Consider the following 16489-nt stretch of genomic DNA (forward strand, 5'->3'; position numbering starts at 1 on the left):
CACATGATCAAATTGTCCGATGGACTCTGGTCCGCCAGACAATGTCCGCCAGAAAGTCCGATCGTGTGTATGCGGCATTATTTTCGCTATAATTTGTTTCCCAGAATGGAAACCCTCATTTTAAACTAAATCCAGACCTGAGGAAAATGAACACTGAAACAAATGAAATCAGTTCATCATATAGGTATAGGATGATGGCTGTTTTCCGTGAACATCTAGCAATTCCTGCAAAAAATATAGTATATATGGGACATAAAAAACTGAAATCTTTCAAAGTACGCACGCACTCATTAAAAAAAAGACATTAATATCTATCTCATGTGCCAGACACACCATAAACTCATCTTTCATAAAGTGCACCTGTCACCTTGCATTCACCATCATTCAATAGTGCAGATAAAACAATTTATATAAATGATTTATTCATTAAAAAAAACTCTTAATACAGAATAATACATTTGGTGACAGGTTCACTTTGAAGCTGTTGGATAAACGGATAAACCTCTTGAGAATGTCATCGCCATGTGAATACATTTCTTTATTCCTGGAAACACAGTCTCCACACACTCTTCATCATCACTTAACATATAGCACACCCAAGCAACCTCCGAGAATTCTGCATGCAGCTCTCTCTCTTCTCTTCACTCTCATGTGCCACAGATAAAATACAGATTTCTTTTCTTATTTGTTTTTATCCTGAAGAAGAAAATAGGTATTTTTCATACAAAAAAATGTCTTTTTATCACCAAGTTTTTCTTTAAATTTTCAATTTGTCCTTTTTTTTTTTTAAATGTTTCTTTCAAAATATAGAAATACAGCCAAGACACTGCGCAGGGGGGAAGGGATTTTGCAGTCTGTGAGTATGTAGGGAGAGAAGTGTCAAGAGGGGTGGGTGTCAGACCAATGTGTAAGATTTCGAATAGGCTCCTGCTCCTTGTTTCTGTGCCCGGCCACCTCCAGAATTGCTCATTTCCAGCAAAGAGTCCCGGGAGCCACCCATCTTGCTGTGCTGGGCAGGTAAACGATTCTCTAAAGGTCCGGCAGAGGCAGCAGGTTCAGCGGGGGCAGATGGCGCCGTGGCTGTGGGGGCTGATGGCGCAGAGGCCGAAGAACCAGCCATGTGAAGAGTCCGTTGAGGTAAGTTCCCACCAGATGGGGTTGGGTGAGACAGGCCAGGTGGGGGTTTAGCACCCGGCTCTAGAGTCAGATGGCGTGAGTGATAACCGCGGCTCAGATTACGCATAGAGGCCTCTCTTGGAGGCACTACAGGACACGGGTCATGAGGGTCAGGCTTACGAAAGTGGGGATCAGATTTTACATACAGTGGAAGATTGCAGTATTCACCTGTAAACAAAAGAGACAGTAGATAAGAACAGGAAGAACAGATAGCCAAAATAGAACATTTTAAATTAGACAAACCCTAAAATCAATTAGTTTAGGTGGATTGTAATAAAAATGTGCTATGAAAACGCATCGATAGGAAATGTTTCCAACAACATTCTCATACCTCATGATCATGAAGTCCACACCTGTCAGAATTAAAGTGTTTTAGAAGAGAAGTATGGCTAAAGATTTTTTTGGCTGTAGTTCTCTTCTGAGTCACAGAAGTGCACTTACAGTGCCTTGAAAAAGTATTCACACCCCTTGAAATTTTTCCATATTTTGTCATGTTACAACCAAAAACATAAATGCATTTTATTGTTTATTTTATGTAGCAGATCAACACAAAGTGGCAAATAATTGTAAAGTGGAAGGAAAATTAAAAAATGGTTTTCAACATTTTTTACAAATAAATATCTGAAAACTGTGGCGTGCATTTGTATTCAGCCCCCCTGGGTCAATACTTTGTTGAACCAGCTTTCACTGCAATTACAGCTGCAAGTTTTTTTGAGTATGTCTCTACCAGCTTTGCACATCTAGAGAGTGACATGTTTGCCCATTTTTCTTTGAAAAATAGATCCAGCTTTGTCAGATTGGATGGAGAGCGTCTGTGAACAGTAATTTTCCAGTCTTGCCACAGATTCTCAATTGGATTTAAGTCTGGACTTTGACTGGGCAATACTAACACATAAATATGTTTTGATCTAAACCATTCTATTGTATCTCTGGCTGTATGTTTAGGGTCATTGTCCTGCTGGAATGTGAACCTCCACCCCGGTCTCAAGTCTTTTACAGACTCTAACAGGTTTTCTTCTAAGATTGCCCTGTATTTGGCTCCATCCATCTTCCTATCAACTCTGAACAGCTTCCCTGTCCCTGCTTAAGAAAAGCATCCCCACAACATGATGCTGCCACCACCATGTTTCATGGTGGGGATAGTGTGTTCAGGGTGATGTGCTGTGTTAGTTTTCCACCACACATAGCGTTTTGCTTTTAGGCCAAAAGGTTACATTTTGGTCTCATCTGGCGAGATCACCATCTTCCACATGTTTGCTGTGTCCCTCATATGGCTTCTCACAAACTGCAAACAGGACTTCTTTTGGCTTTATTCTTGCCACTCTTCCATAAAAGGCCAGATTTGTGGAGTGCATTACTAATAGTTGTCCTGTGGACAGATTCTCCTACCTGAGCTGTGGATCTCTGCAGCTCCTCCAGAGTTACCATGGGCCTCTTGGCGGCTTCTCTGATTAATGTTGTCCTTGTCAGTTTAGGTGGAAGGTGATGTCTTGGTAGGTTTGCAGTTCCATACTCTTTCGTTTTTTGGATAATGGATTGAACAGTGCTCCATGAGATGTTCAAAGCTTGGGATATTTTTTTATAATCTAACCCTGCTTTTAACTTCTCCACAATTGTATCCCTGACCTGTCTGGTGTATTCCTTGGCCATCATGATGCTGTTAATTCATTAAGGTTCTCCAACAAACCTCTGAGGGGTTCACAGAACAGCTGTATTTATATTGAGATTTAATTACACACAGTTGCACTCAATTGGACTCTATTAGTTAATTAGGTAACTTCTGAAGGCAATTGGTTCCACTAGATTTTAGTTAGGAGTATCAGAATAAAGGGGGGCTGAATACAAATGCAGACCACACTTTTCAGATATTTATTTGTAAAATAATTTGAAAAACAATCATCATTTCCTTCCACTTCACAATTATGCACCACTACTTTGTGTTGGTCTATATAAAATTCCAATAAAATTAATGTTTTTCGTTGCAACATGACAAAATGTGGACAATTTCAAGGGGTATAACTATTTTTTCAAGGCACTGTATTGCTTCATTCCTGTGATCCAGATTTATCAAACAGCAGGCAAAATCCCACTGTAGACTGACCTCACATCGCTGGACCAGGCCCTGGAAGAAAAATCCCTACTTTATTCATAAATTGACTAGTGTATGGTCAGCTTAACAATGCATATTCTTCTCATTATCAGGTGGGCAGTAGAGGAGTCAAAAATGTCCGAACACTTTTGTATATTGTGTATATTTATTTATGTAATATACAGTATAGTCTAGCCCATAATGCACAATGCCATCCTAAAGTGTCTTTAAGGCTTGGTTCACACCTATGCATTTTTAGTACATTTTCAGTTCTGCAGAAACACACTATAGTCCATTTAACATGGTTTCCTATGGATGTAGTTCACATCTGTGCATTTTATGGAAAGGGCCAGAGAGTTTTTTTTTGATTTTTGGTTCCATAGACTACAATGATTTAAAGATGTGTATTAAAAAACACAAAATGCACCTGAAATATGCAAACGGCACCCTGTACAAGTGTGAATTAGGCATAAAGTGGAGCTCCAGACGTTTCTGTGTTTATGAAAAGTCAGCAGCTACAAAAAGTGTAGCTGCTGACTTTTAATAAACACACACTCACCTGTCCCATGATCCAGTGATGCAGCCCCTCCGAAGCCTCGGTTCTCTCCCCCGACTCTCTGCGGCACTGGCATCACAAGTTTAGGCACCAGGCTGTGACAGCTTGTGGCTTCACAACTGGGTGCGCACTGTGCATCTGCGAGTTGCACTGCGAGTCCTGAATGGCTGGGCAATCTTCTGGGACCTGTGATGTGTCCCAGAAGATTGCAGGGAGGGAAGGGGAGAGGATAACTTCCGCTCGAGTCACCTAGGTGGCCAATCGGGATTGGGAGCTGGGTACCTGCCAAAACCCCAAAAAACGATATGCCTAATGTGACATGTTAGGGGGTCAGGAGTCCTTAAAGCTGAAGTTCCACTTTTGGGTAGAACTCCGCTTTAATTATTATATAACCTGTTGTGGCATCTTTATTAAATTGTAATGTGAGTATATTTTAGTATTGAATTGCTTATTTTAATTGCATTTAGCACAGTCAAAGGGGACTCTGGTAATAAGAAACAATGCTCAAAAGCAGGAAAGGTGTGATTTTACTGAGCTATTGCTCAATGGCATTAAAAAAACAAAAACATTTCTATGGAGAGAAAATACTAGAAACAAAAGTTTTACAAACTTGGTCTTGTCCCTTTCACATATATTTTCAAATGTGTGCAACTAAACCATAAATTGTTAGACAGTGTCATTTTTTATTTTTTTGTAGGCTAGCGGGTAAGTGTGCTTGGAAATATTTTTGTTTGTGCTGCCCCTGGAAATGAGGGTGAACTGGCAGCTATTACGGAGTTCATCATGCCCCTGTATTGATGTAAAATATTGTACTCTTTTGCATGTTACTCAGCTGTCCCGTTCAATAGCAGGAGACATCCTTCAGAATTTTCTGATCCCTGCCTGGCTCTATGATATTACACAGGTTTCATAGACTAAGCAACCTCTTCACTGGTTACCCAAACAGAACTGAAAGAGGATAGGTCGCAGAGCTGGAATTAATGGAATTGAAGGGGGTGTTTGCATGCCTACGCCACTTGGATATTATCAGGAGAGCAGTAATAGCATCAAAATGGATACCAAGGGCTATTCTGTTCCTCTATAAGCATTTGTGCCCTAGTCTACAAGACAGCGGGAGCACAGACCCAAGCCAAATTGCCCAGCTCATACCTAGAGCAAATAAAGTATATGCTCTGTGTTGTGCTGAATAATATAGGCTTTATGTTTTCCTGTGTATTTTGAAACAGGAACCAAGTAAAGATTATTAAAGTGGTGTTGCCACTAAAAAATAAAAAATTGTTTAAAATTCTTAAAAAAATAAATAAAAATAATTGGAAATTTTTTCTCACCTCTAAATACCTGTTGCTAGGGGGTCCTTCGTAGTCTGCCTTCTTCCTTGCCCGGGCTGGTGACATCACATCCCCTCACGCCGCACAGTCACCTGGGACCTGTCACGTGTCCCAGGTGACTGTGCGGTGTATCACGGCGCCCTGCACCGTTCGCGCATGCGCAGTGGCTGCCCAGCTGTGAAGCCAGGTGCCCACAGTACGAATGACGGCACCGCGAGTGGAGCGGGGAATGAGGGGGGGGGCTTCGTTCCCCCGCATCGCTGGACCCTGGGACAGATAAGTGCCGATTATTAAAAGTCAGCAGCTGCAGTATTTGTAGCTGCTGACTTTTATTTTTATTTTTTTTTAGGGGCACCTCACTTTAAAGTGATATACTATAATAGGGATATTAAAAGAATTGCTGAAGTTTCATGCACAAAGCTAAATTTATATTTTTCCTGTTCATTGGCATTTTTTTACAAGATGTGCAATCAGTGAAAGGATGAAAAGGAATTCTATTTAAATTTGGCACAGGGCACAGGCCAGTACATCTGCATTAGTTAAAACCAGTGTAAAGAGAACTACCAGGGGCACAAAAATTGAAATGAGCATGACTGGTTGATGGTACTGAGTATACAGCTATATGTAGTCAGCAAATGGGGCAGCCCTGTGGCTAAGTGGTTAGAACTTATTCCCAGCAGCACTGCGGTTGTTGGTTTGAATCCCAACCATGGCACTACCTACCTAGAGTTTGCATGTTCTGCCTGTGCCTGTGTGGATTTCCACCAGGCACTTGAGTTTCCTTCCACACACAAAAAGACATGCTGGTAGGTTAACTAGCTCCTGTCTAAACTGACCCTAGTATGTGTATGTATGAATGTGAGTTAGGGGCCTTAGATTGTAAGCTCCTTGAGGACAAAGACTCTTGTGAACGTACAATATAGTAAGTGTTGCGTAAATTGACAGCGCTATACAAGTACTTGCAATAAATAAAGAAATTTAGGAAACTCTAGGAACTTACTTTTTGCTCTGTGAGGGATAGGCACAGCCACATTCTTGCTTGGATCACTGTCCTGTGGTTTAGGAGGTGATGCAGTGAAGCGACAAATGCCTGGTTCAGAAGGAGTGCTCATGGAGGTCATACTGTCCCCATTGTCATTGGTTCCTGTTGTCATTTGATCTGAGGAACTGTCTGAGATGAAGCATTCTGTAATCTCAAACTTGGCATGCTGTAGCTGTTCTTCAAGCTTGGCATGCTCATAGGCACGTGCAAGTTCTTCATATGTGGAGGATGCACTCTCTGTCGAGACCATGCTGTTCCGACCTTTGTCTGGAGAACAGAGAAATGGTCATAAAATTCATTCATCATAGCTATACAGACAAATCAGAGACACTATTACATAGTGGAGACAAAAACGATTTACAATGGAACTATAAAAGAAATGAGCTTTGTATACTAAAAGGACCTCACTAGAGCACACAGTGCCAATATGAAGCCTAAATTCCACAACATTCTAATTATATTGATTACTGACATTTAGTTTATTCAGTAATACATACTGCCTGGCCAGTCCAGGGGGACAGGACCGTGGCTTAGGTCTGAGCAATCTCTGAAGTGTTTTGCAATCTGGTTCAAGCACTGGCAAATACCTTGGGGTATTACGGGTTACAGTAACTGAAACAGTCACACAGCATGGCATACATGCTCTCTTCTGTTTTCCTGAGCATGCAAATGACTGACTGCCCAGCACTAATGTCTGCATTGAAGTCTGAATCACTGTCCCCACCCCGGGCAGGCCAACTATGAATTAAAAGGAAGCTGTAAACGGTGTTGGGTATGTAAGTTGTAATGTCTAACCTATCCTTCTAAGAATACTAAATGCCTTGTCATCATAAATATGATGTATTGTATAGTAATATTTTGTATTGTCTAATAATATTTTGTACACTTTATTTTATTCAGCACATGTAGCTTTATGTTACTTTTCATGTTTTCCTACATCTCGTTTGTCAAATAATATATATATATATATATATATATATATTTATTTATATATATATATATATATTTTTTTTTTAAATAAAGAGTATATATATAAAAAAAACACTATAAAACAATATTTTAAGAAATGTATAAACTCTAATGCCCTGTACACACGGTCGGACATTCCCACCACAAAATCCGCCGAAACTTGTGTTGCATACACACGGTCGGACAAAGTCGTCGGAAAATCCGTTCGTTCAGAATGTGGTAACGTTCGTTGCGTATGATGGGACTATGTAGAGTCTAGTAGCCAATAGCTTTGGTCTCGTAATTTGATCTGAGCATGCGTGGCACTTTGTCCGTCCGAATTCTCTACAAACGATCGGAAAAAGTCTGATCGGATTTTTTTGTCGGAAAATTTGAGATCCTGCTCTCACATTTTTTCCATCAGAATTTCCGACGGAAAAAGTCTGATAGAGCCCACACACGATCGTTTTTTCTCGACAATATAATCCGATCGGACCTTTTCCGTCTGAATTTCCGACCGTGTGTACAGGGCATAACACATTGTACTTCCATTCCCCTGCTATCCCCTCTCCCTCTTGGTCATCTGCTCTACCCGCCTACCTATATATCAAGATCTTATTAGCCATTTCTTTTCTCTAACTATCCATCCCAGTTGACATCATCTGTTGGTAACTACTCAACTAGCATGCTGCCAAAAACTGATTGTGAAACCTCTATCGACACTTTATGAATGTATGACTTCTTAGGATAAACATTCGTGACCTCCTTAACAGTATTTTTGACTGATATTAATTGTTAAATCTGTGTACACTGGGGACTAGAATTTTTTTTGCAAAGCCAGCAATGTCTTAATGGGTATATTGCTGTATGCCATACTTTGTTATAACCTGCAATATCCTTTCAGCAATAAGGAAGTACCTGCCGGTCCTCCTGCTTGTTAGGTGCCCAGGCCCCCCTATTGAACTGATACGGCCTGGGCTTGATACAGGAGGATGGGCTGTACTGCCTTATTGATGGCTCTGCTCCAGACACACTCCCTACTGAGTGAGGGCCAGAGCTCTGCAATCAGCAAGGCACATGAGCTTTTCTGATTGCACATGTTATAGGTCTGGCTAAGCAGTAGGGCTTATTGGACCTCTACATAGAGACCACTGCTTTTCCACATGGAGAAAGGGTCCCACTCTTTCAATTTCAAGTTCAATTGGGTTATTTGGGAAGTATGTTGTAAGAGAAATGTCTATACTTAAAAACATGATTAGCAAATACTTAATAAACAAACCTGTATCCTGAGAAAGGCTGGCACTGTAACTATCACTCTCAGTCACAGTAATGCCATGTTGAGACCCCACCGTCCTCCAATCAGAGGTCAGAGTTCGGGCAGGAGTGGAACTCTGACACTTTGTGAGTGTCCATTGGCTTGAGTATCGGTTTCTTGTGCTGTGAGCAGACTTTACACTTTTTCGAGAAACTGGATCTAAAAGAAAATAATTTGTTTGTTTTGATAAGAGAAGTGATAAAACATGCTACACCAGAACAAAATTAACATCTAAACAAATAGCAGCTAAACATTTGATACAATGTGACCACGCCATTTCTTTTATTATCTCATTTAACAGTACCTGTACATAAAGACTGTAGTAATGTTTTTACTACATACTCTCTTTCCTGTTGCAGTTTGCTAGCAATTTCTAGATAGCAGCTGTGAAATCTCTCTAAAAATGTTTTTTTTTGATCATACTATACTAATCTATTCAAATCTGGAAAGATTCTAAAATCACTTAATAGCAAATGAAAAGCAGGCAACACAATTAACACTAAACTCCAAGCACACAGCTAAACACACAAATTGAATACATATAGTAGAGCTGTTTTCATCTGTGAAATGATTTGTATTTTTGTTTATCCAGTTCTCAGGTTTACACAACTTTTTCTCTGCTGCAGCAAGTAACACAGGTTTTGTCTGTGACTGGACAGTGAAAGAAGAAGCAGCAGACTAAAGAGCTAATTTCTATCACTCTACTCTCAGAGATGGCAAGAGACTAATACCTAATGAGATATAGGTACTTATATTGCTTACAATTAAAAATACATTTGATCATGTATTCTTAAATAAAGACCTGCATTAATGTGTGTCTTTTACGTTTGCCTGAAGTTCATTTTTCTAATTTCCAAAGACATAATGACAAAATAAATAAATACAGCGGATGGTTACCTACTTTCTAAACTTATAAGATGTTATGCAATCCAACTACAACAATACTATTATGGCTATTGTCATAAAAATGTCACCATATTCAGGCCCCGTTCACACAAAAAAACGCAGTGATGGTAGGGTGTATTCTGTGTGCATTTCCTGCACTGCAGGTGAATGCATTGCCCTTTTAAGAGTGTGTGGGTGCCAATGAATTGTGGGTGCTGATTAACTGAATGTGCAAGTTCCGTTGTGAACCAACCCTTAAGCCTGTCATTATAAACTCACATCAGCCACACAGTACAAAATACATTTTCTTAAATAATGCATTGATTTATGTTTAATATACCACTGGGTCAATGATATCTACCCAATATATACAAATGCAAACCTTTATATTAATAACAATAATTGTTTATACAAACACAGCATTAGCTCATCCCTATAACTCAAGTATTAATTACGCTCCTAGTTACATCATTTTCTGGAGTGAGTGATGTCTATCAAGCTCATCCTCTTTCAACCCCTAAATGTTTGGCCCAGAGGAAGGCAAAAACCCAATGGGCAACTGCAAACAACCTTCTCTTGCAAGGGGGAAAACCCTTCTCCCCCCAATCTAGTTGATTCCATGGAATAAATGCTACTTTATTATTCTTAGTAATTATAACTGTGCTCCCATTGCCCCATTGCTCCAACTGTGCTCCATTGGCTCCCGTTGCTGTCAATCCCAGCTAATGAGCCACTGAGGATATAGGGGGTGGGGCCAAGCTGTTGCTCTGTGTGTAAATGGACACACAGAGCTGCGGCTCAGGAATAAGCCTGCTTGGCCCCAGTTGCTTCTTGCTCTGTGGGCAATCGGCAGGATGGAGGGGCCAAGAACGCCAGTGATGGACCCGCGAAGAGCATGATCATGGCTCCTCTGTGCAAAACCACTGCACAGAGCAGGTAAGTATGACATGTTTAAAAAAGGAAGTCTTTAATATCACTTTAAGTTCCTCTTCAAGGCTTAATTCACAAAGCAATAATGCCAAATAATTGATATTTTAGGGCAATTAAATTGGCTAGCTCAAAACAACAATCTTTATACATAAACTACAATGCTTGAAGCTTATTAAACTGAGTTTTTTACTTAGGCATAACTGCCACCACCACTCACAAGTTAGGCATGTAATGCTGAGTTGGGAAATATCTCTTCTCCACATAGTTTACCATTAACTACTGTTTAGTTAAGAGAGATACATTTGCATTTTACATTTCAGAATTGTATTTGTCCTTTATAATTACTGTACATTTCATAATTTTTCATAATTTTGTTTTAGCGTGCTTATATTATCAGATTTTCTTTGTCTTAAAATATGCTTGTAAAACTTCATGGCGTTTAACATAATTAGCAATCAGTTTTTTCAGCCTTAATCCTAGCTAACTTAATTTTGTTTTTACAATTTTATATCAAATTTCCTACATTTCAGGAATGACATTTTATTACTTTTAAGATAAAAGGATTTGTAATTTTTTTTGCCTTATCCTATCTAAAACATTCCTATTCAGCCATATACGTTTCTTTCTATCCTTACATTTGTGTGTATATATATATATATAATTGGAGTTAGGGTGTCTTACCTTCATAATATTTTCCCAATCTACAATTCTAAGTATCTTTCTAAGCAGTTTATAGTTTACCTTCCTAAAGTACACAGCTTGGGTTGCACTATTATTCAGTAGTCTATTAAAAACTAACTGAAATGCTATCTTACGCTGGTCATTGTTATCCAGAGATTTTAAAGCCTTTGGTTTATGCATACTATCTGGTCCAACAAAATTTTCCTTCTCAACTGATTTGGCTACAACTTGTTTAACCACTTTCAGACCGGACCAATTTGCTGGTCAAAGACCAGACCACTTTTTGCGATTCGGCACTGCGTCGCTTTAACTGACAATTGCGCGGTCGTGCGACGTGGCTCCCAAACAAAATTGGCGTCCTTTTTTTCCCACAAATAGAGCTTTCTTTTGGTGGTATTTGATCACCCCTGCGGTTTTTATTTTTTGCGCTATAAACAAAAATAGAGCGACAATTTTGAAAAAAACGCATTATTTTTTACTTTTTGTTATAATAAATATCCCCCAAAAATATATAAAAAAAACATTTTTTTCCCTCAATTTAGGCCGATACGTATTCTTCTACATATTTTTGGTAAAAAAAATCGTAATAAGCGATTATTGATTGGTTTGCGCAAAAGTTATAGCGTTTACAAAATAGGGATAGTTTTATAGCATTTTTATTAATAATTTTTTATTATTTTTTTTTTTACTAGTAATGGCGGCGATCTGCGATTTTTATTGTGACTGCGACATTGTCGGGGACCCATCGGACATTTTTGGGACCATTGTCATTTATACAGTAATCACTGCTATATAAATGCAGTGATTCCTGTGTAAATGACACTGGCAGTGAAAGGGTTAACCTGTGGGTGGCAGTGTAGGGGTTAAGTGTTCCTAGGGGTGTGTTACTAACTGTGGGGGGGTTGGGCTTTCATTTAGTGTACACTGATCTCTGCTCCAATCACATGGAGCAGAGATCAGCGTCCCTAGTTGCTAGGCAGAATGGGAAAATGTTGTTTATACAGCATTTCCTCCATTCGGCCGCTCCGTGAGACGATCGCGGGGATGCCCGCGGCGATCGAGTCCGCGGGTCCCGCGACCGGACTCACGGGGGTCCCGACCAGCGCGGGAGCGCCGCCGCCGGCGGCGCGCACCCGATGGCACGGCGGCAACGAATATTGGACGTACATGTAAGCCAATATGCCTGCCCGTGCCATTCTGTCGACGTACATCGTCGTGCGCTGGTCGGGAAGTGGTTAAGAGAATTGAGGCTGTAAATGTGTTTTTGCTAGAATCACTGTGTTTCATTTGATGCAATGTTAATTACTGCCTTGGTGTTTCAGATAACCCTATCCCCCATTATATTACAATATTTCCCCTGCTACTTTCCTAATCTTTCCCACCCCCATATTCCAGCTTTAACTATCCCCCCACGTTTCCAACAATTATTTTGCAAAGCACAGCTTTAGCCTCCTTAATGAAGCCCATTCCCACCAACTAAGCCCAGTTTTCCAAAACACAAATGTTCTCTTCCTACACTATTTAGCCACTAGCTCCCATATTACTGCTGTCTTTTTGATAAAACATCTGGTAAATGCTGAAGTATCTGAAAATACTAGATTGGAAGTCCTGAATCTGTGTATAGTCTTCTTCCCTAAAATCATTTTTATGACCCAAACAGCTTTCCTTAAAGAGTCACTAAAGGCAAAACATTTTATTCTATTTAGATAGAGTGAGGGAGATTTGTTTTCACCATCTGTGCCCCATTGTAGAGATTTCCCTTCACTTTCGTGTCCCGTAGCTCAAAAGAGGAAGAGAGAGACAATCCCTCCAAAGTGAGGGAATCCCGGATGTATCACCAGAACTAGTGTCTCTATTGGAAAGTTCCCCCTCTATTCCTCTTCTGGTGTCAACACAAAATTTGGGATTTTCTTTTGCTTTCACTTTCGATGATAATGGTAAAACAAGACAAATAGAGAGGGTGAATCTCCCTAATGGGGGCACAGACGGCAATAAAACCTGACAAGAGTTCTAATCCCTCTATACTCTATCCAAAACTAAAAATGCCTTTAGTGACACTTTAACTAAAGTTGGCCATGCATTAGTAGAATTTCATTTGAAACTTTTTCATTTAAAAATTGTTTGTTCAATTTTTCAATCGTTACATTTGATTTCAACCTTAGTCATAAGAAAATTCAAAAGAGCAGGATGTATTTTCTTAACCAAATTCCTATCAGTGCATTTGGTTTCCTTTCAGGAAAGTCCATTTGTTCCAAATTTTAATGTTAACCTCCCTGGCGGTGATCCCGAGTCTGGCTCGGGCTGGGATTTCAGTACAACGAGCGGTAACCCCCGAGCCAGACCCGGGATCACATCGCTGGATACAGGGAGGACACAGGGAGAAGTTACTTACCTTGTCCCCTGGATCCAGCGATGTCCTCCGTGCTGTGTGATCGAGCTGTCCTCCGCTTGATTCACACAGTGCCCGAGTGCCGCCGAGCTCCGTTCCCTGTGACGTTACAACGCACGGGAGCGGAGATCGGTGCCAAATTCAAAAAAGAAAAATACACAAAAAACACGCACAGTACTGTAATCTTACAGATTACAGTACTGTATAAAAACATTACACACCCCCTAGTGGTCTGTGCAGTGCCCTGCATGCACTTTTATATTATAAATACAGTTTTTTCTGCCTGGAATTTGGAGATTGCCCATAGCAACCAAAAACTGTCCCTTTATGTCAAAAGTAATTTTAGACCAATTAGAAAACAGTGATAATAAATTATAATCACTTGCAGAATTGAGCAATAGCGATTTGTGGGGAAATTCGTCATCAAACACTAAATCTAATGACAGGGACAATTCTGCAAATGAGCAAATTTCTGTGTTTTTGGATTTGATTACATTATTGAATAATTTTTATTATCATTTATTATATTATAAACTTTATCATACCCGGGATGTCTGCTAGACTCTGGTTTGAACAGATTTAAGAGAGTTATTCCTAAGAATTGCAGGCCTACAATATAAAACGCCAAATTTCCATGCAAAATAATTGTACCGCTTTCAGCACCTAAAATCAGAACTAATCGTACCGCCAGGGAGGTTAAATACAAACTACATTTTTAAGTACTTTCAAATGACATTCAGCAAGTCATCAAATATATAGAGGATTTTTGCATGAATTTTAATACAAATGTTCGAATGAATGTTCCTTCAAAAATCTACTAGTGTATGGCCATCTTTAGTCTTTGGTCTCCTTGACCCCACTCGACAATCTGTCCATCTGATCTGAAATATGCAGAACCTGAGCATCCAGCAGACAACATGATACATACCATTTGTAGCTTTTGCAACAGAATAAATCATATGTTGTAAAACTGCTCCCCCCTACCAGCCCTATCCATCTGGATTTTCTGTTTTTCTATTCCAGTTCTCACTGCAGCAGCCATTCAACTGGTTACAATACAGGCAACAACTTACTGGTTCCTGGTCGGATGTCAGACATATCAATAAGTGGCCCAGAGTTTTGGATCAATGCAGGGTGATGCAAAGAAACTCCAGTACAGAAACTCTGTGGGTTCACAGTTGGGCTGAATTCAGGGTCTGTTACCGGCAGTGTTGCTTTATCATCTCCTGCTCAAGAGGCAAATACAGAGACAATGTTATTATAAAAATTCAACATTATATACAGATATCTTAAGAATTAGGATGCAATTATTTTTTTTTTTTAAGGCTGTGGAAAAAAACAGAACATTATAAGTTTAAAGACTACCAAAACATTGAGACATCAAACACATAATGCAAACAGAAATGTACTCTAACAACAGCCAATCAGAATTTATCTTACTGACCAGTCATAGACTTGTTCAGCCTGGTGGTATTGCACATTGCATATTTTCCTTGAATAAATGCAGTTAGTTGGTCTACCCAAATAAATTCAGCATGCGTGAGTTAATATAAGAAAAATGAGTGTGGTCTTCACACAGATAAAAAAACATGGCTAAACTATGTAGATAGGTTGCATTTATACAGATGTGGAAATACAGCTACTATTTTTTACTAGTTTACTTAACCTCACATACAAGTATCATTGCCATTGACACACAATCAGTCTGTCCTAGTTGTGCAGTACCAAAATGTACTCATGTTTCTGAAACCACCATAATTGACCACGTCCAGTGACTTATAGGCAAGTATTCAGACATACTTACCGTACATTTTTGGGGTTTTAATTTATGTGTGGTGAAGTTATGGTGAATTTTTATATTTTGTAATTAACAATTTTTCATTAATCTTGATTTTTTCTAAGAGACACCACAGTTTGTTCCTTTTTTGGAGCCCCTTTTGTGCTTTCTTCCCCTTCCATTAACTATAGGCTCCAGGAACACCATCCATCAACTTTGGTGAGTCGGCTGTTAGAATTAGATATTTATTTTTTAAATAAGTATTCAGATATTAAAAGGAGTGATTGACTTTTTTTTCCCAGTTTTTACAATATATTTTGTAAGATTCATCATAAAATAAAAAATCCCCAGTTTTAAAAAGTGTACTGCATATACTGCGGTGGGGATTATATGCAGTAAGCAATGAGGTTTTTACTAGCTGACTCTCACCCATGCACTAATGACATCAGAGATTACCAACTAAGCAATTCAAATCAGTGTTATTGCTCATTCTGTATTTCAGTAATCCAAGGCTAAGCAGTAACTATTCAGATCAGATAAAGAAAACCTTATTTAGCTAGAATTTTAAATGAACTCAGTAGACTGTTATGATTCATTCTATATAAATCATGTATCATGCATGCACAACAATTGCAGTCTACAAAATAAGGCTGTTTTTGTCAGCAATCAGCTAGTATGGGATCTTCTATATTATCAACCAAGTTAAACTTGTTGCATGGTGATCTGTTCTGTGTTTGCTTGAAATAAGCTTGGAAATGTTTATTGTTTTCAAAAGATTTAGAAGTTCAGGCATTGGGGTACTTGCTTGCAAGCTGAAAAACTACATCTATGGCTGTCCTTGTACTATAATCTTGCAATAATTGTAAAAAAAAATCTTTAAAGTTGCCCACATGCAAGCATTTTCAGGGTCCATATGTCCTGAGCAGTTTTAAGGCTATATGAATCAAACCTATGTTACGGATTTTGGGTTCCATGTAGATTCTTACCAAGTTGCTTCACACCCTCTTTATCTTCAATAAGAAGTTGGACTCTGGGGATGTCGATGTGTAGCCTTGGCCCAGCTGGTGGTCCCTTCACAGGTGTGTCAAAACTGCGGTTGTTTTTGCTGGTATGGGATGTCAGAGAAAAATCAAAGAACCGCAAACAATATGGATAGTTATATGTTGGGGCAAAGTGAATTTTACTTACCTGATTAGCATCTCTGCCAGACTTTTTGCATCTATAGGAAGAAAAAATCAGTTAATAAGTGGCCAACTTGTTATTTTAATAGCCTACCTCTACATTAACATCCACAGCTCATAAACACAATGAAGGGAATTTATCAAAGCTGGAACAATTGTGCGTGGCAACCAATCAGCTTCTTTCATCTTAAA

The 16489-nt window shown here is 39.3% G+C and overlaps 1 protein-coding gene across 2 annotated transcripts in view; it reads right to left on the reverse strand.

Annotated features, from left to right (window-relative positions):
* Positions 1 to 402: 402 nt before the first annotated feature.
* DSCAML1 (DS cell adhesion molecule like 1) overlaps positions 403 to 16489 on the reverse strand; it is a 459281-nt gene continuing 443194 nt past the window's right edge. The window contains exons 28-33 of one of the 2 annotated variants that reach the window (XM_077456859.1): positions 16305 to 16335; positions 16103 to 16221; positions 14413 to 14565; positions 8419 to 8613; positions 6150 to 6458; positions 403 to 1344 (exon numbers count right to left, since the gene is read on the reverse strand). In XM_077456859.1, the coding sequence (XP_077312985.1) occupies positions 896 to 1344; positions 6150 to 6458; positions 8419 to 8613; positions 14413 to 14565; positions 16103 to 16221; positions 16305 to 16335 (1256 nt within the window). In that variant the 3' untranslated portion in view covers positions 403 to 895. Of the gene's footprint in view, positions 1345 to 6149; positions 6459 to 8418; positions 8614 to 14412; positions 14569 to 16102; positions 16222 to 16304; positions 16336 to 16489 lie in introns of both variants that reach the window. The other variant, XM_077456858.1, reaches the window with a different exon arrangement.

Source organism: Lithobates pipiens, unplaced genomic scaffold (genome assembly GCF_037356315.1).
Source record: "Lithobates pipiens isolate NorthernLeopardFrog02 unplaced genomic scaffold, aLitPip1_a1.2 Scaffold_27, whole genome shotgun sequence".
In the NCBI taxonomy this organism is placed as follows: Eukaryota; Metazoa; Chordata; class Amphibia; order Anura; family Ranidae; genus Lithobates; species Lithobates pipiens.